We start from the raw sequence: 23,914 nt of genomic DNA, 5'->3' as shown, positions 1-23,914 counted from the left end.
GTGATATAGCTAGTAAATCATTTTAAAAGGCAAACCATTATATTTTTACCTATAAACAGATGGGTCATTTAAGTCCAATGTTTCACTAGTATAGTCGGAAAGTATAAAGGGAAATACTGGATACTGCATGAGATCGTTGAAGGAACGGCCAGCATGTTTATTTAAATGAGTGAGGTATTCAAAATTAGTGATCTGTCCAGTATACCACAGATGGGTTAATGCAGTAATGTTGCCATACTCCAAGAGATTAGGAAGATTGTTTGTTAGGATATTGTGGTATACATCATCCCGCACCTAAAAAGAAACAAAGAAAATTTGTACCAAGCCTTAAATCATTTTTTTGAAATATACAAAAATACAATGACAGGGACGACAGGCACGTTAGTGCACTTATGCACGCCCCCTCTACTGACCATTTAAGTATGAAGTAAGGTCCACGGAAGTCAATTTGTGATTGAAACGGTGAAAATTTGTAGCTGAGACAACTGAATCAGGTAGGGCATTCCAGACTTTGACAACTCTTACAGAAATCATATTTTTTACAATCAAGTTTAGAACAATTTACATTGAGTTTAAAGCGGTTGTTCACACACGTATTATTGCAATTAAAACAGAAAAAGTCATTTACAGGTAAAACATTACTATGTATAATTTTGTATGCAACACCTAGGTCTGATAGCAAGCGATGCAAACTGTTATCCAAACCAAGAATTTCAAGCCTAGTTTTAGAACTGTAGCCAGAGTAATACATTCATATCTTCATGCTTCATTCACCTCTTGATATGTAGTCTCATGAATAGATACTTGTCTTCTTTCCAAAATAAGTTGCACACAGGTAAGTCCTCTACTTACAATGGCAATTGGGAACAGAATTTCTGTCACTAAGCAATGCAGCTGTAAAAGGGAAGGAAGGTGTGGCACGACTTGAGGACGATGCACAAGACTGCACAATGATGTGTGAGCGACCAGTGTGGCACAAGCACAAAGGGGTCAGGGAAGGGTGCGCAGGTGGGGGAGACTGATCTCAGCGACTTGCAACCTTCTCTGTCAGCTTCCCTACTGATGTTCTGGGAAGGCTGCAAATGACAATTCTGATTGTGGAGAACTGCAAACAGTTCTAAGTGTGAGTTGGTTGTCAAGTGCCCAGATCATGATCACATGACTATGGGGTTGCTAGGGTGGCTGGAAGGTTGAGGACGTGTCATAACCACCATCTGTTTAGTCCTGTTGTTATTTATGAACAGTCGCTGAATGAATGGTTATAGGTTGGGGACTACCTATACATGCACACTTGCCCACAAACCTGTTCATGCTATATGTCTATGGAGATTCTCAATCATCCAGGTCATGGTTGTCCCAAAGGTGCTTTTTCAAAAGGCAACTGAATTTTCTGGTTTTTCTTTGAAGACATTTCACTTCTCATTCAAGAAGCTTCTTCATCTCTGACTGGAAGGTGGGAAATGGAAGGATTTATAATCCTTGCAGACAGCTGATCATTTGCATTCTTTTAGCGAGGCATTGAGGCATTTAGTGACTCGCTAAAAGAATGCAAATGACCAGCTGTCTGCAAGGAATATAAATCCTTCCACTCCCCACCATCTAGTCAGAGCTGAAGAAGCTTCTTGGATGAGAAGTGAAACGTCTTCGAATAAAAAACAGAAAGTCCAGTTTCCTTTTGAAAAAGCACCTTTGGGATTGTTCATGCTATCAAATAAAATGCCATCACTATGACATCTATGGAACTTTTTCACTCTAATCTCTCAATATACAGAATCTCTCTCAAGAGAGAGAGATTCTGATCAATTATCTGAATTTAACCGTGATTATTTCTTTATACTTCTTTAAATACTTCTTGCTATAATTGGGATGGATGCCCTTGGGGGCAGAATATAACCTCCTAACTTTCTGGAGGTAGACAGGGGAGATCTTCTATGGTACAGTATATCTATGATCAAAAATGAAACTTTCCATCTACTGGATTCCAGTACCTCCTTCAGGATGCCTGGGTTTTAGCAAAGAATTGTTCCTTTCCAGACATACATGGAAACCAGCAAAGCTTGGAATTCAGAGATGGCTCTACTGCTCAGTTTTTCTCTGCCTGGACTCCTTTTGATTTCCTTTGTAAATGTTCATGCATATGAAACAAAATTACACAAAGTTCCATCCAACATTCATGTATAGTCATCCACCATACCTACCTTTGTGTTGTCAAATGCTAATAGTAACGTTCTGCCATTTGTTAAAAATATTTCTACAGCATTATCTCTTAACTGCCACCAACGCTTGTGCACTTCTTTGATTTCTTCAAATATCCAAGAAAATGATGCCGGCTCAGTTTCTCCCTGAAAACTCTAGAGAAAATTCAGCATGTTAAAGCAATTAGCTTCTTCACAATAATAATAATAGAAGCCAGAATGTACTTCTTTGACATGGACATATTTTAATGCTTTTGATATTTTTCCTACAGGATGCATAAATTCTTATTGTTATTGTTTTATTTTGATATTTTATGGCAAATGTCAGTGTTAATAAATATACCTATTCAATGTGTTTTAAATAAGTAATAAACACAAACGTTTCTAACTAATTTAAATACTTTCAGATGCCAGAGAAAGTCTACTTATGAAATTTACCTAACTAATGTTTTAAATTTTCTTTCAACAAATCACATAAAAATGGATGTCTAAATTCCTAGGATTCTTACATATTATAGATTTTACTTGAATTATAATAACTAAATTTACATAAACATATTTAAAAGTATGATTTAAAAACAATTCAAAACTTTTACTTACTGAATTTTCAATAATTTCAGAAGCATTGTCTTCCACAAAATACATTCCACATTTGCCTGCAAAGTGAAAAGTATTTAAAAATATTTTTAATTTATACATTGAGAGTTATCATGGTTTATATTTAACCTATATATGGTATCAAAAGACTGACATAAAAATAAGTTTAATTTAATTTATTAAACTTAGGTATTGCCCATTTCCAAACTGACCCTGGGCTGTGTACAACAATAAAAGCTAATAATATAGAAAATACAATATATAAAAGAGAACAAGAACCAATGGCAAATGGCTAACAACCCAACACGTTTTTAACGTTTTAATTTGTTTAGTTTTATAGTTTCAATATTTTATAGTTTAATTTTTGATTAAGAGCTGCCTAGATTTGGTTAGTAAATGGGCAGCAATATAAATATTTTGAATGAATGAATGAATGAATGAATGAATGAATGAATCAATCAATCAATCAATCAATCAATCAATCAATCAATCCAAAAGGTGCTCCAACCACCTTAACCCAAGGCTTGGGAGAAAAGTCATATTTTTAAGGCTCTCTGGAATGCTAGTAGGGTAGGAGTCACACAGATATTTTGGGGGTGGGGGGTGGGGGACCTCATTCAAAGTGGAAGGGGACAAGTCACCACAGCCAACTTGATGCAGCCCACTCACCATGGCCAACTTGCCATGGTCAACATGCCACAGGACAATTTAACAATTTAATTTAATTATTTAAAATAAATAAAAAGTTTTAATTTTTGTCATTCACATTTCATTCTGTCCCTCCTTTTGCTTCCTTTCTTTAATGATTCTATTCTACCATTTCTAGTGTAACTCTTATCCTCTAGCAAGTTGTCCCATCGCGAGCTGGCCACAGCAAGTTGTCCTGCAGCGAGTTGGCTGTGCAAGTTGGCTGTGGCGAGTTGGACATGGTGAGTTGGCTGCGGCAAGTTGGCCACAGCGAATTGTCATAGACCCTTCCTACTTTGTAAGCTGTACTAGTTTACTGTACAGTATCCTTTCAGGATCATTTCAGTCATTCCAGCTTGGCAGACACCATACCAATACCTTGAATCACACTTGAAAGGCTACTGGTAAACTAGTGCAGCTTGCAAAGCAGGAATGTCACATTGGCATACTCATTACCACTGCATTTTGGACTAATGGATGATAAAACCACTGTTAGCAGTTTTTTAATACTATGTATATTGTCTTTTCTTTTGTAAGCTGCCAAGAGTTATTAAGGAGTCAGTCAGCCTTGAAGTATGATAAATAAAAATGAAATATAGTGATAACAAGTTTAAAACTGATATTTGTAAAATATAATTCTGCTATAGCAGAATTCAAAAATGAAAAGAAGGAATTAACTCTACCAGAAATGGAGTTTTATCCTTTAGCTTTTGGACAGAGAATCTAGTTCAGTTACTGTTACCCATAAGCAAAGAAACAGGCAACAAACAAGATAAAACAGCCTAGCCTTAGGTAGTAAAAGAGTGGAAAATAAAAAGAAAATGATCACCCAAATCTAATCTAAAAACAAGTCTCACTTAAGCAGTTTGTACTTATTCCTTTGCCAACTATTCTCAGCCTCAATGACAAGACTGAAGTTTCAAAGTTGCTCATGTATAAGAAAAAGCATTGGTTAGCATCTAGAAATAAAGTTATTCAGTAAGTGCCAAATATGCCCCAACATTAAAAGCATTTTCCCTTCTGATCAACAGCAACCCAATCAGAAGTGAGACTATAGCTCACCTTGAAAAGGTCATCATCATCCCACTTTGATCCTATTAATATTCCTTTCTTCTAAAACTGCTTTTAAGACGTTTTTTGAAAGTATGGAAAAATTCCTACAGGTTAAATTATATCTTTGGACTAAATCACCTTTCCCATGCACTGCAGTATGTATCCCCTGGCTGTTATTCAGAATAAAACAACTAGATTTGCTATTTTTTGCAGGTATCAGAAGTACTCATCTCAAAATTGCTGCCTGTATATAAGAACCAAATTGCTTAGTCAAATACAGAGTTAAGGGGAAAAAAGATTTACCTAGTAACAATTCACCAGGAGTCTCTCTAGATGGGGCCACATTTATACACCTTCGATTAACTCTGCAAAGAGATACAGTAAAATATGACAAATTCAAATACTATGGTAATATAAAATCAAGAATGGTAGATCCTAGTTATCACATGGGAAATTTACAGGCAGAATATATGTCTTTCTTCCCCCTTCTTCTACCACCTCCTTTCTTCTGAGATGTAGAGACTGGCTGATGGGAGCCATGCATCCCATAGTTTGGGCTCAAACCTAATAGATTTATTATGGTAAATGGTCTTTTGCATTATAATCTATTCCCTGGATTTTAGCAGGATATACATACACAGAGAGAGAGAGAGAGAGAGAGGGGGGGGGGGGGAGGGAGGGAGGGAGGGAGAAGGAGAGGGAGAGTACACACACAGTGCATACCTACATAAATACAGGTGGAGGGACTTAAATAGTTAAGTCCAATGAATTGCATTACTAACACAGGCTAAATACATAAAAAATATTTGTATGTGATAATAACTGAGCCCTCCTCTTGTTAATTAAGTTAGCCTGACCTCCCCCCTACTTGCTTCTCCATTTGCTTGTTCAACATGCACTCATATTTCTATAACTCAGGCCTAATTTGCAAGAAGCTTTCTAGTTAAACAGATGATTCTTAAGCATCCTGTGTATAAATAATGACCCTGCTTTATATTACTTTTTTCACAACCCCTCTGACCCTTTTAAACTTTTGACCTTTCCAGAGAACTGACCTTATATGCTCACTGGCAGCTTTGTCTTTCACTGTAGAAGAGTGAGACGAATGTGTTTTGTCTTCAAACAGATAGGCCAGAGGGGGCTTAAGAACCTCTATTAAGAAACAAAAACAAAACTTTACGTTTTAAATTTTTTTAGAGAAAGTAACTGGACTCATAAAGAATACTATAACCTACCTTCCGATTTTTGCCTGTCTTTGAGGAGGTATTTATTTGGAATTGTTAAGTAGCACCTCTGCAAGCGGCGTCTCTCTCTGTTAGGTCCTTCGGTTGGGTCCAGCTGCCAAGATGTTGGGTAGGAGGCAGGGTCATACCAAAGAGCCCTGCAGAAATCAACCCATAAAGTGTGGCTGTAGTATCATTATTTGTTAATTATCTTCTTTAATTTTTATTGGTATTATTATTATTTTCTCTTTTATTGGTATTATTATTATTTTCTCTTTTATTGGTATTATTATTATTTTCTCTGTTGTCTTGCAAGTACACTTCTGTACCGGAAAGAAATTCCTTCTGTGTCTAATCACATTTGGCCAAATAAAGTATTCAATTCAATCCCACTCAAGTAGAAGCACTGGAGTAAGGCTGATACCCTATCCTGTGGCAGGTGCAGTATGCAGAGGGTCTGTACCTTCCCAATTTCACTTTATACATCAACTATTCCATTCTGATGAGCTTCAAAATATTACATATATAATATGCAATTTTTTTAAGCAGGGATAAGAAACAGCCAATCCCTCAGGAGAGAGAAAGCTGGAGATTATAATTTTGAAGGCCAAATAAATCAGCTTGATCGGCTGCTTCAGTGATACACTAATTTGGAATGTAAAAAGATTAAATCCCCCCCACCCCACATTTTACATTACTATAATTTGACCAGATTTTTAGGTTGTAACAGAGAAAAGGTTATTTGATTCATAGCAGTCTCACCCTATTCTGATTCTGAAGAATTGCAGAGTTTGCTTCTTTTAAGGGAAATAAAGGCAGCATTTCAAGGGAATGCTTGCAACTGCCCTTCCAAAATACAAATCTGAATATGAATCAAATTCTATTTCACAAATGGGAACAGCTATCTCAGATTTTTTTTCTCATTAAGCAATAACAGCAGCCATTAATTTTTTGAAAAGTAGAAAGGTAGCTGCTTACCTATCATGTGTAAACTGCTGAATGAGCTCCTGCCAGTGTCTGCTGGCACTTAAGTCTGTTTTATACATCCCCCTGATGTGCTGAATCACCTTCTTTCTTTCCATTCCCTGAGACAGAGAGGCAGCCTGAGTGATGTCCCCTGCAATTTTAGAAATCTCCTTTGACTTTGCATCCAAGCGCTGAAACAGACTAAATAGAAATAACCAATTTAAAAGGACAGTATCATTTACATCAAGGAACAAACAAAGTAAGCACTGTATCAATTTGTAGCTGGGATTTTCCATTTATTTTCTGTTCCTCTCTTGTAGTTTAACCAATCCCCTTCCCCCAAAATGTCTCCTCTAAAGCTAAAAGATTTTTTTCCAAATTAGGATTCAATATGAGTTGTAGGATTCAGAAGAAACTTCTCAAATCACTAACTTCTAAGATAATGCTGGGTATAACCATATTTTAATTCCATAGCATGACACTAAAGCTACCCTACTGTGAAAAGACATGGATAAAAAGAGAAGACCTTTGATGCCAGAAAGAGCAATTTTATGCTGTTTTGACTCTCCCATGCCACATTGTATAATGAAGCATATGGCATTTTGTATGCTTTTTTTTCTATTTCATGCTTTTGCCAAGATGCACGTAGATAATAATAATAATAATAATAATAATAATAATAATAATAATAATAATAATAATAAAAAAAGCACAGTGCAACAATATCTTCAGAGGGAAATAAACTAGACTGGTGCCTGTCTAGAAGGCTCAATGGTTGAGACAACATCTATTTTTATTCTTAGTAAAAGCAATAGCAACTTACGTTTGCCAGTTGTTGGCCATTATCTTTTCCCAAGCAGCTTTATTCACCTCTTCTTCGCCCATGTATTTCTTATGGTCCTGATAAGCAGTTTAAAAAAAGTTATTCACTTTTTCATCTATTTTCTTAATATTACTGCAATATCAAGTACAGTGGTTTGGTACAGCAACCAACTAGGGCAGGTACAGACTTCAACAGATAGTTAAGACTGCTGAAAGAAAAATTGCAGCCAGCCTGCCTTCCTTGGAAGATCTGTATATTGTGTGGGTCAGAAGGAAGGCTGACCTCTCACATCCTGGACATAAACTGTTCCAACTCCTTTCCGTGGGACACCGCTATAGGGCATTGCATGCCAAAACAACTAAACAGATAGTTTTTTCCCTCAAGAAATATATTTACTGAGACAAAGAAGCTCCAAATTACAGTGACGACATTACACACATATACATTTATCATCATTTTTGCATATCTGCATGCAATTTTCCTACAGTAGTATATGTACTTTTTGCAAACAATTTTCTTCAATTAATTTCCCTCCCTTATTTTTCCAAAACTACGGGGTTTTCTTCAAATCTTTTCCTAGTATGTTCAGTTTTACAAATATTTCTTTTTGAGACAACTGTACCACATAATTTGGAAAGAAACGTGTCTTTGAATGAATCTCGCTGTTCATATTGATTTGAAAATGCAGAATTGTTTAACTTTCCATTGAAATGGGAATTTCAATAGATGCCCCATATCTAATTTTGCAAATATGTTAATAGTATAAATGTAATAAAGTGATACGGTATATTTTATAGATTTACATACCTCTTCCATTGCTTTTATGAGGTCAGGTTTCGGTGGAGCATTGAGAGGAATGTATTTGTACCCACAAAGCTTTAATGTGTTCATGAATGCTCCGACCGATAGCTGTTCTTCTTTGGTTAATTCATCTTTATGATCGTGCATTAATTCAAATAAATACAGTGACAACTTAGGCCCATGCTGCAATAATAATAATAATAATATATAATAATAGAACAGTTACAAATTAAGGACTATAGAAAAAAAAAATCAGATAAAAATACTCATTTACATATTTTATAATTATTCAAAGCATATTCAACATGTTTATGCACACAAATAGATTTTAGAGTTTGTGCCGTTTGAATAACAGTTCCTTGTGTAACATGGTTAAAGCCTTTTAAAGTTGAAGGAACATAGATGGCTGATTTATTATATACTGTACCTTAATACAGGTAGTCCTCGATTTACGACCACACTTGAACCTAACATTTCTGTTGCTCAGGGAGACAGTTAAGTGAGTTTTGCCCCATTTTATGACCTTTCTTGCCACAATTAAGTGAATCACTGCAGTTGTTAACAACATGGTGGTTGAGTGAATCTGGTTTCCCCATTGACTTTGCTTGTCAGAAGGTCACAAAAGGTGATCACATCCCTGTCCCTTTTGTGTCGGAGCACCATTTAAGGCACTTCCGGGTTGAAAGGATTGGCCAGGAACATCACTGTTGCCTGGGGAATGCCCATGGGGCCTCTTTTCATGTCCCCATCAAGGAACTGAAGTGACACACCCTGCCACGCTGCAGCACTCAGGTCTTGAACGCGAGCTTGCTAACCTCTGATCCAGCATCCTAACCACCTGAGTCACTGTGCTCTGGGTGATCACATGATCCTGTCATCAATCTGAGTCACTTGACAAGTGTTTGAATTTTGATCATGTGACCATGGAGATGCTGCAATTATTGTGTGGAAAGTGGTCATAAGTCACTTTTTAGAGTACCATTGTAACTTTGGACGGTCACTAAACAAACTGTTGTAAATCAAGGATTACCTGTATCTACTATTCATAAAACCAGTATCAAAAATTCCATTGAGAATGCATAACTCTTTGGCATACCTAAATGTCTTTACAAGCTATTATATAAAGATACTTTCAAGAGGTCCATATCACCATTGATGCAAGATGACAAAAAAACATGGGCCAGGGCCTTTTCTTAACATGAATTGGTTCCTTTACCAAATGTAACTACTAAAACACTTACTAAACAAAAGACCAAAGCTCAATAGCACAGCACTGCTTTACAACCAACTTCAGATACAGAAAAAGAGCTTCCAGTGCACTTCAGGGTCAACAAAAATGAGCTAAATGGATCTGCAGTCTAACAGAGTGACGCTCTCTATTGCTATTGAAAGCTGAAGTGCTCTCAATTTACCTTGATTTTCCATATCATATTCCCATTGACAATCCTGTTAAGAACGACTTAAAGGCATGTCATGGAGACTTGGTAGGGGGAAAAAATGCCATAATTAGTTGTAAGAGGGGAAAAGCCCTCATAGGTGCCTCAGCTATACCACATTTTGATCTGAAAAATAAGTAGCTGATATAGAACACTGTTACTTATTTACTGATAACACAATATAGATCAAAAAGAATACTTTTTGATTTTTGTTTGCCTCCAGGTACAATCCAAGGTACAATCCAAGGCAATAATTTCAACCACAAATGAACTTCATATTTTAAACCCTATTTTCTCAGGCAATAATTTATCCCATGTGACTTCCTACTTCTCCCAAATTTTGACAATGTGGCTTTGGTTCAAAGTCTGTCTGTTCACAGGATAAAACTATCATCTATTAAGACCACATTTTTTCCATATAAATTCCTCTTATCAAGATTATGTTGAATAAATAAAAACCTAAAGAAAGGTAGGACTAGAAATCTAAAATATCATGTCTCATACATACAACAGGCTATTAACAAATGGTACCTCTCTCTATGGAGCTTGGACATTTTAACCATTTTAACCTCTCTATGGAGCTTGGACATTTTAGAGCTTAAATATCTGAATTCTTCAAAAAGCATTAGAGCAATCTCCCTTCAAGCTTTTAAAAGCACTACAATTCTTACCTGCAAAGTTGTGCTTAAACACTCTCGCAAAATCTCCTGGTGGTTAATTTCATGTAAGAATTCCAAAGTGTGCTTTCGTTCTTGCAAAGAGCGTGTTGGAGACAAAGCATGCACAAGCAGTCGCCCAAGCTGCACTCGAAAAGTATCCTTACAAGACAAGAGAATTTTCTTCCACTGTTGCTTGGGGGTGCTTAATCTGGAAGTGCCCTAGGCATGAGAAAAGTCAAGTTATCTCCCAATATTCTTCTTTCTCATCTAAGAACAAAACACATGACTAATACAATAAAAGCATTTGACTAAAATGAAGTACTCTTAAAGGGGTTTTTTTTTTTTTTTTTTACAAAGATACATATCACACCTTTGTTGGTAGACATAAACCATAAACTTTACTAAAACATCCAGAAGGACTCCAACCAACAAAACATTGATTCTAGTTAGATTGAAAACTTAGAAAGTTGTAATTCTGTACAGTCTGTACTGAAATAATGTGCAACATGTAAACTGTTATTTACCTGCTTATTCCCATTCAAAGTCTACTGCACTTTAGGCAGATATACTGACACATTCTAACAGGTACTCTATAGCAGAGGTCCCCAATGCCAAGATCGTGAACCAGTACCGATCCAAGGCCTGTTGGGAACGGGGTGCACAAGCGGCAAGCGAGCATGCAAAGCTTTATTTGCACATGTGCGGGATTAGGTTGCACGCACGAAACCATCCCCCCCCCCCCCTGCTGCCAGTCCATGGAGCCTAAAAGGATGGGTACCATTGTTTGGTTAAAAGTGATGTGGGGAAATCAAAAAGGAAGAAATGTCTGTCTACAAAGGGGATGAGGAATTAATTTTCTCAAGTAACTTGGACTTTTGTGGAGAGGTGCTGTCACCCTCTCAACCGCCATTCCCTGCCACCGTGGACCAGACAAGGATAGTCAAAGGGCTGAATGTGGCCTGGGCTACAATAAGCAGTAAGATTGGATCAGAGGAATTGATGAACTTTAAGAGGTAATACATAGCACAACCACTTACAATAGATAATCCGATTCCTTCAATCATTATTTTAAACATTTCTCTCAAGAAAGTGTTTCTTGGGATAAGTTCTTTCTGTTCATCCTCCTTTTCAGTCTTGTCCTGTTGGGAAACTATTCTGGAACATCTATTCTGGAATGGGATCTCAATCATTTCAGGACAATTTTCAGAAAGGTCTGCAAATGTGAAAAAGGATTATATGGTCAATGTTAACCCGGATTGTCTTGATCCAAGGCCATAGTCATTCCACTGTCCAAGCTGCAAGACCAAGGTGTAATTGGGATCCCCAAAACCATTTCTTCTAGACCTCTCCCATATAAATGCTCATTCTCCCTCCCTCCCTTCCTCAAGCAAGACATGGCATAGTCTACCACATTTTGCCATTGATCTTTCCAATTGAGTCTTAATGTTTCTAATTTCCTCCTACTCTGAGGCCTGTATTCCCCACCATTATCCAAATATCACCTTCATTCATTCTCAGTCTTTCCTTAGTTGCTCCAAATCTTACTAAATTATAAAAGTGGAATTTGATCTACCTTTTATTCCCTAAGAATGAATCCATATGGGATGTGGAGATATGCTGAAAAATTTAATGATAGCCAATTCAAAGCCGACACTTTAAATCACTTTTGCCTCTATTATTATTTTTTTAATTAAAAGCAATAGCCAGGACATGCAAAATACTCTGTCACACAACTTCCAACATTATAAGGGACCATAATCTGCATAATCCTTCTTTAGGGCTACTTTTACTATATTATTTAGTAGATAATTACAATATATAATTCTTTCTGCTGTAGTTTGACATATTGCTCAAGTGATGTGCCTTAATGGATTCTAAAAATTTCTTAAGAAAGCTGATATTAGCACTGTGGATTAATTTTCATAAAAATGTTGGAAAAATATTATTACCTTGATACATGAATCTATTGGTGGTTAGTACAGTAATCCTCTGTAACCTCTGTATAAGCTCTGCTTCAGTGGCACAAAGAGAACTGTCTTGATTCATTCTACGCAGCATCATAAAATCCAGTGCCTCGTTTGCAATTGTATGCATTTTCATTAGGAATGTCTCAGGCTGAGCAATAGAAAATTTTCTTGGTGCTTCAAAAATGAAAAGGAAATGCCAATAAAACTTCATTGATAAAATTCCTTGATGAAATTTTAAATTGTAAATAACAAGTGTCCCCAGTATTAATGGTGATAGCAGGGGGAAAAGTTTTTTTTTCTTTTGACAAGGATCTTTATATAAGGCAGAATGATATAGCAAAATGAATTAAAGGTTAAAAACAGGTAATGAAATTCTGCTCATAAACCTAACTAACATAATAACAAATATTTTGATAATACTTTGTTATAGAGATATATCTTCTTTTAATGTTTACTCATCTTCAATAAGTAAAACTTTAAAAAAACACTGTACACTTCACCACAGAACAGTGAGTAACCAAATTATAGTTGAAGATTGTTCAGTTAAAAATCTTACCAGCGATGCTTTTATGTTTTTGAAATATAGCATGATGATCTTCAAATGATAAAGGGAGTGAATGGCTTAAATGCTCTGAATCTGGATTTCCTACAGTTTTTATATACTTTACAGCTGATTGCAAGACTGTGAATTGCAAATTAACTGCCATTTCTGAAAGCAACAGAGATTAAATGAACAAGCAGTCATTTCTTCTGATTATTTCAAAGATTAAATAATTCAAACAGGTTATTCACACAAAGGAATTTGGAGCTTACTCTGTGTTCTGTCATTCTTGCTCATTTGCAGATGTCCAAGTAACACCATAAGATCTTCAATAATCCGAAAATATTGTGTTCCTGAACAGCTGCAAGCATGGATTGTCACTGCTGCAAGTAACTGCTGAATATCATACACAAGTAATCTGGAGTCATTTGAGAGAATGCTATGGAAAAGATGAAATCAGTTAATTAAATCCCATATTTTAGTCCCACATCCAAGTTCAACTGATCCAGCTCCATTTCATTCCAATGGCTTACTGGGCAATTCCGAATATTTTGTTTACAACTACATATGTTGTCAAAGTTGTAAATTTTCTAAAAAGGGTACATGAACCTGCCTAACTTCAAGCTATTTTTAGTGACTGCATTCAAAATTACATAATATGTAACATGGTAATTAATCAATGCCCTCATGTTCATACTTGTGATTGAAAGTCGAAAGTTATTTCTTTATATATTTATATAAAATATATAAGAAATGTATATATTTCTTTTTTCTTTACTATATTTATTTTTTTCCTCTTTTTCTTTTCTATTTTTTTCTTTATATTCTTTTATTTTTTTGGTTTCTATAAGTTTTTATTGTTGTAATTGTCATATCTAATTTACAATTAGAATTAACTCTAAGTTTCTATAAAAAAGATGACATTTAATTGATGGGACTTGGAGTACACCTATTCTGCCTGGACATACCTAAGACAGACAGCCCCTCAAATAACCAGAGTCTATGACATAAATGTCTTTATGTCTTCTTCCAATTCATGCTATTCCATGCAAGCCTGTATCTTACATGAATATCTCAAAAGTAATCTAAATCATCTCATGTTCTACAACAGAAGAAAAGTAACACTGCCACTTACTTGGCTTCAAGTCCATTAAGTGTTGCTAAAGTATTACAGAGCACATACAACAAGCCATTATCCAACAGCATGTCTGCCATTTTAGGACAAGAATTTATGATTTGCAGCAGGAAACAAAAGGAGTTATGTAACAGGATGCAATCATGGAGGGAATTCTCAATAAGGCCCAGAACAGGAATGACACACCACTTTTGAAAATGCCCAGCATTTTTCACATCTTCTAGATCAAAGCTATAAAAACAATAATAATGCAATCTTAAACTCAAAGCAGCAAGAAGGCTTACATTTTTAAAAAATAGAAATATTACGTATTGCTATTGGCAGTAAGAAATAGAAATATAATATGAATTTAACAATTTACATGTAACAACTTTAATTCAGTGATAAATTGTATGGATAAGTGGAACTTTTAGCGGTGAATAACTACACAACAAGAGTCACTACATTACCTTTAATTACTTATTTAGCTACCACAGCAAATTTTAGGATTTAATTCAGCTTCCATATTATTATAAACAATACAATGACTACTAGCCTGACATGGCTAATGAAAGTGCTATTAGCATAATAATGAAATAAAGCTTTGCTATCAATAAAATGTATTGGCCATGAACAAAGGTTACACTGAACAAAACTGAAATAATACAATTATGAATGATAAACTTCCTTCCTTCCTTCCTTCCTTTCAGTGCTTTAAAAGCCATGATAGTCTAATGACATTCTGTGAGTTTAATCTGGAATATGTCCTAATTTTCCTGGATTCTTCCTTTAGGGTACAAAACCAAGAATGTTACATATTTTCATATTATTTGCAAGATCTCAAAGATTACTTCTCTGTCTCTTAATATGAAAGCCACTAAGGAAAAGTATCACCTCTCAATCACCTTCAAAAAGGAATTTGAAGAAGAGTAAGGGTAGCACACTAAGTCTTTATAATAACTGTACTAATCAGTTTAACTAATCATTAAATTACTCAGAATCTCTAGAAATAGAGTGGCATAAACATAATATGCCCACAACAATTTACCAAATCTTTATTTTTCCTGAAAATGCATTATTGATCAAAAGAGGGGAAAAGGCTATAGTTACTCTTCATCCAGGCCAACCGATCGACCAAAAAGCATTTCTAGAAAGCATTCCATAAGTTCCTGTGTTCCTTGGTGAAGATACAGCTGATTAGCTAACAAGGAGAAACCTCGGTTCTTCAAAAACTTCTCTTTTTGTTCTCTAGTTGCTCTGCTGAAATACGTGTTCAAAAGCTAGAGAGAGAAAAATAAATAAGTACATTGTTACTATACATTATTTGTAAAGCTCTCAAGCATTACTTAGCTTTCATAAAATAAATTAATAAAATGAAATGCTCGAATTGGGGGGGGGGAAATCCCATCCTAAACTGTTTTATATTTCATTAGTAATAGATTAGAGTAACATACATGGGTTTTTTCAGTCTATGTCAAATTAAGACTAGTCCGGTGTGACAATATCCCATTTCCACATAACAAATACAACTTTTTTGCTTGTTAACTTTCCCCAATGAAAAATAATATAGTAATTCCAAAGCACAAGATGGTTATTTAAGATTATGAAGAATTAAATCTAAAATCAAAAAACTGAAAAGGTTCACAAAGCAGATCATTGCTGTAAGAGAAACAAATTAACAATAGTATTCACTCGTATTCACTCTCACCAAAAGGAATGTTCTACTAAAGGAATATAAATGCCACAGAAAGAGATGTTTGGAAAGATACATAATTCAGTTCATGTCGGATGCTATCTCGATATTTCAAAATACAGGCAGTCCTTGTTTACCAATGGTAATTGTGACTGAAATTTTCATTGCTAAGCTATGTAGTTCTAAAGCACAATGTCATATGACTTAGGGCTGCTTGGGGATGGCAGTTTCAGCAGTCCCCAATTACTGTTAAGCAAGGACTATGCAAGTCATTAAACGAGAACTTCACATAATTGCAAATTCTGACGTCCTGCTAGCTTCCCCATTCACTATGCTAGGTGGGAAGCAGTAGTGAAATCCACTTACCTTCGCTCCCAGTTCGAAAACAGGAGCACACGGGAGGGTGCACATGCGCTACGCTCACATGCACTTCTTCTGCATATGCACAGAGGGTAAAAAACGGGATGTAATGACGTCCCAGCGGGTGGGCGGAGCCAGTTCGTGTGAGCCAGATAGATCTGGCTGGATTTCACCACTGGTGGGAAGCTGACAGGGAAGGTTGCAAATTGTGATCTTGTGACCATGGGATGCTGCAATGGTTGGAAAACAGGGCCAGGTGCCAACCACATGTGCTACAATGGACACAACTTCAAAGACTGATCTTAACTACCACTTATTCAAACAGTTGCTGAATAATAGTTGTTAAAGAAGTGTGATTTGTAATCTAATTCAAATAAAGTTGTTTTATTGAATGAAACATATAACATATTTCAGGCTCTGCTTATTGTAAACAGTTTTGGTGAAGCAGAGAGTCCCTGCTGTAAAGATCGTGTCCTCTCATTTCGAGGCTATAAGGATCAGACAAACAGATTCTGGCTCCACCCTACCAAAATTCAGTGGTTGTGGATGTTTAGCTACCCGATCCCAAGGAATCTTCACCTTTAGTTCTGGATGAGATAGCACTCAGAACTGGTGTACAATCTGGACATAGCTCCTAATTGAAGAGAAAGTGGCAGTTGTGGCTCAAAAGGTCATTGCACAACACAAAAACTTCAGCTGATCCAATTTGTGATTCCAGTTACACCTATAAAGACTTTCATGACTTAGGAACTGGATATCTGAAGTAGCTTCTGCCTATCTTATTCAATCAGACATAGTTGGCATTCTATACGTTCCATCAAACAAACATAATTATTTGATAGGACTCAAAAAGCAGGCCTAATCTATCACTTAAATTTTTAAACTCAAATTTTAATTCGTTTTAAATTATTGGGAGTTTTAAATTGTCTCGGGCAAAAATTATTTAATTGGGTTTTAATCATGTTTTAACTTTTGTATTTATGTGTTTTATTTCGTGCCTGTTCACCGCCCTGAGTCCTTTGGGAGTAGGGCGGTATACAAATTTAATAAAATGAAATGAAAATGAATGACTGTGTCTGCCCTCTGAAAGAGCACTTTACCCAGAGATTCATATGTCTCTTACCCCGTTTTCCTTTAAAAAGTTTATAGAAATATGGCTTTTCCCCAGATCCTACTTAATGTGGATAGTGAGGCTCTCATAGGATTTTCTCTGTTGTGTTGGATAGCTATCTCTTATGGATCTTTCATATGTTTTCTGCTTCATTTATGGTTTTTGCATTATTTTTATTGTTGTAGGACACCCAGATTCATCATGGTGGTCTTCTCAATCTTAGAAAGGGGGGAAGAGGGGAAGGATATATTTTCTGGACCAAGGCATTTTATAAATATTTCTTTATATATATATATATGATTAACTTCAGTGGATGTTCTTAATTTCTATTTCAATGGGATATCCTTGCTTCTTAATTATTTTAACACATAATTTTTTCTCTCTAGCTATTTCTCTTATTCATATGCTCACTCACACACACACAGGTCCTTACTTTAATGACTCCTTGCTGAATGAGAGTAGATGGATGGTTCACAAGAACTATGAGAATGTCTGGCTGAATCAGCTTGTCCAATACATCTGGGAGCATCACATCTGGCAAAATTAAAAGAATTCTTCGCAGAAGATGATAAAGACCATGGCATATGAGTACGAGACAATCTTCTGTTGATCTGATGAAAATAAAACCCTGTATTTTTATGATATCCTATACTGGTATATAATGAAAGGAGATTGCATCTACCAGACAGATTTGGGAAAGGGGAGAATGCTACAGTTTGAACCAGGCCATTTCCTCCATATTTTTACCATAACACAAGTTTTTAATAACACATGGCATGCCAATGATTACATTATAGTCCATCAGTCAGCCTTTATTACCATCAACAATTAGCAAAAATTAAATAACAGATGTACAGTAAAACACTAAACACTGATGTCATTTTAAAGAAGAGTTATTGTACTGCTTAATCAAATTAAATAGTTACTGAACAAAAGTAAGAATTCAATTTGAAGTATATTCTAACACTGTCTCACAATATACAGTAATTGCACAGTATGATACATTACAATCCTAATTGTAACTAGGCAAGATACTAGAAATATTCTTACTAGGTAAATATTTTTTTACTGGCTTATGTAGAGAAGAATAATTCAGGCTCCATTTGCTTTAACATAGGTAGCATTTGTTATTAATATATAATTTATATTTCTGTACCACTCCCAATAGGAACCAGTTTGGTGCAGTAGTTATGGCATTAGGCTAGAAACCAGGAGATAGAGTTTTATTCCTGCCTAATGCACAAAAACAGCTCAGTGACCTAGTCATTCTCTTTCAGCCCTAGGATGTAGCTAATGGCATATCACTTCCAAAATCTTGCCAAGAAAACTGCAGGGACTTGTTCAGGCAGTTGCCAAGAGTCAAGACTGACTCCAAGACACATAACACACACACACCCAAAAAAACCACTGTGCTCCCAATGCAATTTTCACCAGGTAACTAAAATTAAATAGCATGAACGAACAGATTATTCCAAAACATACCAGTCACCACTTACCTATTAGACATGCTTTCAAATTTTTGTGGAGCCCATTCATTAGCTGAAGACAAGGTGAGATGTTCCCAATCTTCTGAAGGAACATTCTTATAGCTTGGCCAGCGATGTACAGTAGCTCCAGTGTGAATGGAGAAGGCTAACCCCAAGCCTGCAAAATTGCCATGGCTTTTCTGTATAGGAGACAACCCCTTCAGATTATCAGGCCGCTTCAGAGATAACTCAGGAATAACATTATATTCACTGGGTTTCACTCCTGGGACTGTTTCATGATTCTCAGAGGTTTTATCTAATGATTCTATCTCTTCTCTTGAAATACCCAGTGTTTCCGCAGGGGTTACTTCTCCCAATCCTACAATTGTTTTTGCAGATTCACAACTACTAATGAAATGTTCTTCCTCATTCCTTTTGAAGGCTTCTGTATGCTTTATCAAATTGTTTTTCTGGAGTGGCTCAACTCTTTTAAGCTGTGTAACTGCATGAAGATTCTCAACACTCCAGCCTATATTCCTAAAAAAACCTCGATGCATTCCTGGGGACGATATAGGAGATGATGGTAAGCTTTTGCAGAGCCTTTCGGGTGCTTGATGAACTGTGTTTTGAGAGTTGCTTGCTTCGGAAGAATCATTTCCTGAGAAAACAGATATGCCTAATATCATTCATATGTCTTCCAATGGTCCATAACAAAAATGATTGTAATGAAACCAGTACATTTATTAATTCTGTTCTTGCATTTAATCTGTAAAGCACTCCTGGGGAAACTTTATTTTATTTTTTTTTATAATTTTTTTTATTTGAAAATACAAACTAAACTAAACAAATCACGACAAAACATACAAAACATGTAAACATATAAACAAAAATTCAAATATATATCAAGTTTATTGTAACTGTACTGTATGTTCATATTTGTGCTTTTGACTCCTTAATATTATTAGTCTATCTCTTATGTCTATTTTGGTGGTTCATTGTTAACCTATATTTGTCCTAATTTTCCTTTCTCTGCCTTCCAACCAGGTGTACTACTTTCCCCATACTAAATAGTAATCGTGCTCTTCTCTATTTTGTAATTCCTTTGTGAGTCTGTCCATTTCTGCACATTCCATGATTTTACTGATTACTTTTCCTTCAATTGGTATGTCGCTGCTTTTCCATTGTTGTGCAAAAACTATTCGCGCTGCTGTCGTTATGTGAATAATTAAGTATTTGATTTCCTTTTCATATTGTCCATTGATTATACCTAATAGAAAGGTTTTTGGCCTCTTCTCTATTCTTTGCTGGGTTATTTCTTCTATCTGTTTTCTGATCATTAGCCAATATTGTTTTGCCATTGGGCAGGTCCACCACATATGATAATACATCCCTTTGTGGAGTTTACATTTCCAGCATGTTGAGGGAGTGTTGGGGAACATTCTTGCCAATCTAGCAGGTGGGAGGTGCCACCTATAAAACATTTTGTATAAATTTTCTTTATAGGGACTCCTGGGGAAACTTTAAACACACTTTGATAGTCTTCTTTGTCAAGAAATATTTCCATGTGGTTCATTCATCACCTTGCTTTCAATTTATTAAAAGCAGAGTGATGAATCCAGCCCTTACAAGGGCAAAATACCACAAGACAATAAAAAACAATGCCCTAATCCAGTTATTTATTAGGAGCTTCATGTCAGCATGTTCCCAAGTGAAGCCAGTTCTGACCCTACGTAATTTACGCTCCAATTATGACCCTGTTTCTCTCCTCCTCCCAGGGTGTGTCATCAATCACATTCCCAATGGAGCAATTTCAGGGGTTGTAGAGGTCACTCCCCTCCGGCTGCTGTAGGTAACCCTTGGATACAGCCTTGAGAGAGACAAACGTGGAATGTGCATCTGTCTTTGGCTGCTGTACCATTTTGCTGGTTTCCCATCCCCCCTGGCCTATGGCAACTCAAGAGCAGGCCAGGGATGCTTTGCGAGTTGACACAATGTACATCTCTGATTTGATGACAAGAGTTCCTATGACTCCGGAAGTCTACTTCCCATTTTTTCTGCTGCCAGTTTCCACAAAGAGCCTAGATACTATTTTTGACAACAGTAGAGCTATATCCTGTAAAGAGCTAAGATGTACTGTCAACTACAGCCCTTGATAGATGCTTTCTGCTCTATATTTGCTTCATAACATACAGTAAATCAGGAGGGTAAATGTATTGATTTCACCAATACAAACTGGATCAATGTGCATGTCACCTTTCAAATCTGTATTTAGTTTTAACAACTCTAATACAAATAATGTTCCAACGATTAACACATCTGCAGCCTTTTTAGGAATGATATTATTATTTTGATTACTTACCTTGCTGGACAGCAGAAAATCTAGCTGGGCTCATCATAGCTAAAACTGGACTGTCAACAGATTTTCCACCACTACTGGAATTTCTCATATACATGATGGATTGAACCTTCTCTTGAAAAATATTGCCATCTAGAAAAAGTACACACAGTGAGTTAACACCTCAAGATGATTTCACTCTTAAAGATAAAATTAAAAACTTAGAAGCTTAGACTATGAACTACACTGTACATCTACTATGATCTTAAGTCAACATCAAAGCCCTCCTGAACAAACATTCAATATTTCTTTACTTCTGTTGACACTAATCCTAAAAAGGAACAAAACATATGTGTCCTTTGCTCTAAGAGATGGGAAGAAGCCAGAAATGTGCAAGGCAACCATATGCATATTTGCTCAGAAGTACGAGTTCACCGATGCATATTAGCTATGGAAAGAATTGCATCACAATATCTGTTTGCATAGTAAAGAGCTTTAATTTTCAAAATTGAATTTTCAAAATTCAAAAGATGAACGCTACAAATAAACTGCTGGTCTCACTGAGCTTTTTAATAAATATGTTTAGCTATTTAAGGCTGTAAAAAAGAGGAGCTATGTGCAGTGGTTCGTTATTTTTCCACTTGAAATTAAAGATAAAACACTGAGGATAGAAAAAGACACCCATTGGCATTTTACTATTTATTTCAAGAGCAAAAACAAGTTGCCACCTGCAATATATAATATAAATGTACATGGGGGCTATGATGTTTCTGTTTAATCAGAAAGCTTTGCAAATTCCTTCTATACACTGAAGACCTAACAAGACTCTTTTGAGTTAATGGTTAAATAAACGTTTTTGAGAAGATGAAAATGAGCAACTTTCTAGCAGAATTTCACATGAACATAAGTGCTCTCACACAATAATCTATCAAAAAGCTTTATGGTCATATTAAGGCTACAAGAAGGTCATTCTTTATAGAAAATTGCAGCTCATATCAGCTAGGTGTGACATTAACACAAACTTTTACTGAAAAGATTCTTGGTGATAAAATGTCATGTCACAGCTACTCTTCACGTTTATACTGCAATGTTGCATTTTCACTAAATCACTCCTTTTAGCTTTTTCAAATTAAGTACCTTTTTTCCTAATACAATGAATTCAATATTGTAAGATAGAGACCACTAACATTTAACATAACAGAACTAATTATAGATACAATGAAGTTTGGGAGGAATAAATCAAATCAGAGGTTATAGAATGACTGAGATGGGGGAGTGGAATAAAATATTATTGGTAATAGTTCTACTACTTAGAATGGGAACATACTAGTGTCTTCCTCAATGAACGGCATGCTTTTATACAATAGATTCTCGCAGACCTTTCTATTTCAAAAATGCCTTGCAGCAGTGATGAAATGTAAAATTTGTTACTACCGGTTCTGTGGGCATGGCTGGGGGGTGGGGTGGTGGTAATGTGACCGGGTGGGCATAGCCAACTTTTTTTTTTTTTTTTTACTTTTAAAAGCATTTTTTTTTCTACAACCTCTTCGGTAGAAAAAATGCTTTTAAAAGGCTCTGACAATCCCAGCTGAGCCACGTGATCATCAGAGGCTTTTTTTTTTACTTTTAAAAGCATTTTTTCGTCCGAAGAGGTTGTAGAAAAAATGCTTTTAAAAGTAAAAAAAACAGCCTCTGATGATTGTGCGGCTCAGCTGGGCATTGAGGGGGGGGGCGCGCAGGGATTTTTGCTACTGATTCTCCGAACCACCCGCCACCATCACTACTGGTTCGGCCAATCCGGTCCAAACCAGGAGCATTTCCTCCCTGCCTTGCAGGGCTAGAAGACTTGACAGATCAGATCTTGTAAAGGAAGGAGGGCAAAAGTTATGTTGGGTGTCTAAAAGCCTCTACTGCAAAATTGTCATTTCCTGACTCATATCAAGTGTAATATTTCATCTACCTATATGCAAGGAAAAATAGAAATCTCTGGGATTGTGACAAACATATGTATTAGTAGCAGGGTGAACTGCTACAAGGAAATTGAAGATCAGGGTCAGCAGTTCCAGATCTGGTGGAGATCCAAGCACTTCTTCAATTATTTTCACAAATGAAGTAGAAACTTCTGAAGGAATAGATGTGAAATGTTCTTCTTTGTGCTCCTGAGAAAGAGAGAAATATAGGGACAAAACTGAAAATAGTTTCCTACAAAATTAGTATTGCATTTTATAGTTTATCCAAGGGTAAACTCAGAGTAAAATATTGTACCTGATGACAGTGTTTTCCTTAACTTTATGTTTTACTCATATTCCTTGAAAATATGTAGGTAGAGAACAAGAGAGATTACATCATGCCCAGCTATTGTTACAATACATTTTTCCTTGAAAAGGATGCAAAACTTTAAAGTTTTCTCTCTAGTATATTGGATTAGATCCTCATGTCAATTAAAAATCCAGATATATAAGGTAATTTATAAGTAATTTGATAGTAATCCCAATTCTCAACAATTATGGTCAATATTACCTGCACAAGTGTAGCAATAAACTCTTATCTAAATCTTTTCTTTTCTTTTTCCCTGTTCCAAAGAATTGGATATAAATGTCAACTAGTATTAGTGGGCTCTTTTGAGGCTGATTCCAAGATCTGAGGGACCAAAGGACTTGCAAAACTAACAGCCTTTCATGATTCTTGCCCTCCATCCTCATGAAGATGTGCCAGTGGCAAAGCAACAGCATACAAGGTATTTGCCACATAGACTAGCAGTAATAAAGTGAGTTGGAAAATAAGGATATATTTCAATAGTCAACAACTTCTGCTTATAATGGCATTCTGGCTACTTGTCATTTGTAATATAGTTATGAAAAGGACAGAAAGATTTGGGGGTAAAAAA

The 23,914-nt window shown here is 35.9% G+C and overlaps 1 protein-coding gene across 1 annotated transcript in view; it reads right to left on the bottom strand.

Annotated features, from left to right (window-relative positions):
• LYST (lysosomal trafficking regulator) overlaps positions 1-23,914 on the bottom strand; it is a 99,356-nt gene that overhangs the window by 31,060 nt on the left and 44,382 nt on the right. Inside the window, exons 21-40 of the mRNA XM_070932544.1 lie at positions 22,988-23,186; positions 21,052-21,180; positions 18,723-19,350; positions 17,660-17,837; positions 15,173-15,342; positions 14,084-14,314; positions 13,221-13,387; positions 12,964-13,116; positions 12,390-12,581; positions 11,478-11,653; positions 10,453-10,659; positions 8,352-8,528; positions 7,545-7,621; positions 6,734-6,922; positions 5,768-5,913; positions 5,588-5,684; positions 4,836-4,897; positions 2,796-2,851; positions 2,199-2,351; positions 50-294 (exon numbers count right to left, since the gene is read on the bottom strand). Coding sequence (XP_070788645.1) covers positions 50-294; positions 2,199-2,351; positions 2,796-2,851; positions 4,836-4,897; positions 5,588-5,684; positions 5,768-5,913; positions 6,734-6,922; positions 7,545-7,621; positions 8,352-8,528; positions 10,453-10,659; positions 11,478-11,653; positions 12,390-12,581; positions 12,964-13,116; positions 13,221-13,387; positions 14,084-14,314; positions 15,173-15,342; positions 17,660-17,837; positions 18,723-19,350; positions 21,052-21,180; positions 22,988-23,186 — 3,632 coding nt within the window. The remainder of the gene's footprint in view (positions 1-49; positions 295-2,198; positions 2,352-2,795; positions 2,852-4,835; positions 4,898-5,587; positions 5,685-5,767; positions 5,914-6,733; positions 6,923-7,544; positions 7,622-8,351; positions 8,529-10,452; positions 10,660-11,477; positions 11,654-12,389; positions 12,582-12,963; positions 13,117-13,220; positions 13,388-14,083; positions 14,315-15,172; positions 15,343-17,659; positions 17,838-18,722; positions 19,351-21,051; positions 21,181-22,987; positions 23,187-23,914) is intronic.

This window comes from Pituophis catenifer, unplaced genomic scaffold (genome assembly GCF_029215685.1).
Source record: "Pituophis catenifer annectens isolate HBS135680 unplaced genomic scaffold, rPitCat1.0.hap2 SCAF_1, whole genome shotgun sequence".
Taxonomy (NCBI): Eukaryota; Metazoa; Chordata; class Lepidosauria; order Squamata; family Colubridae; genus Pituophis; species Pituophis catenifer.
Note: the sequence above shows the minus strand (reverse complement) of the source record. Positions and strands in the feature narration are given on the sequence as shown.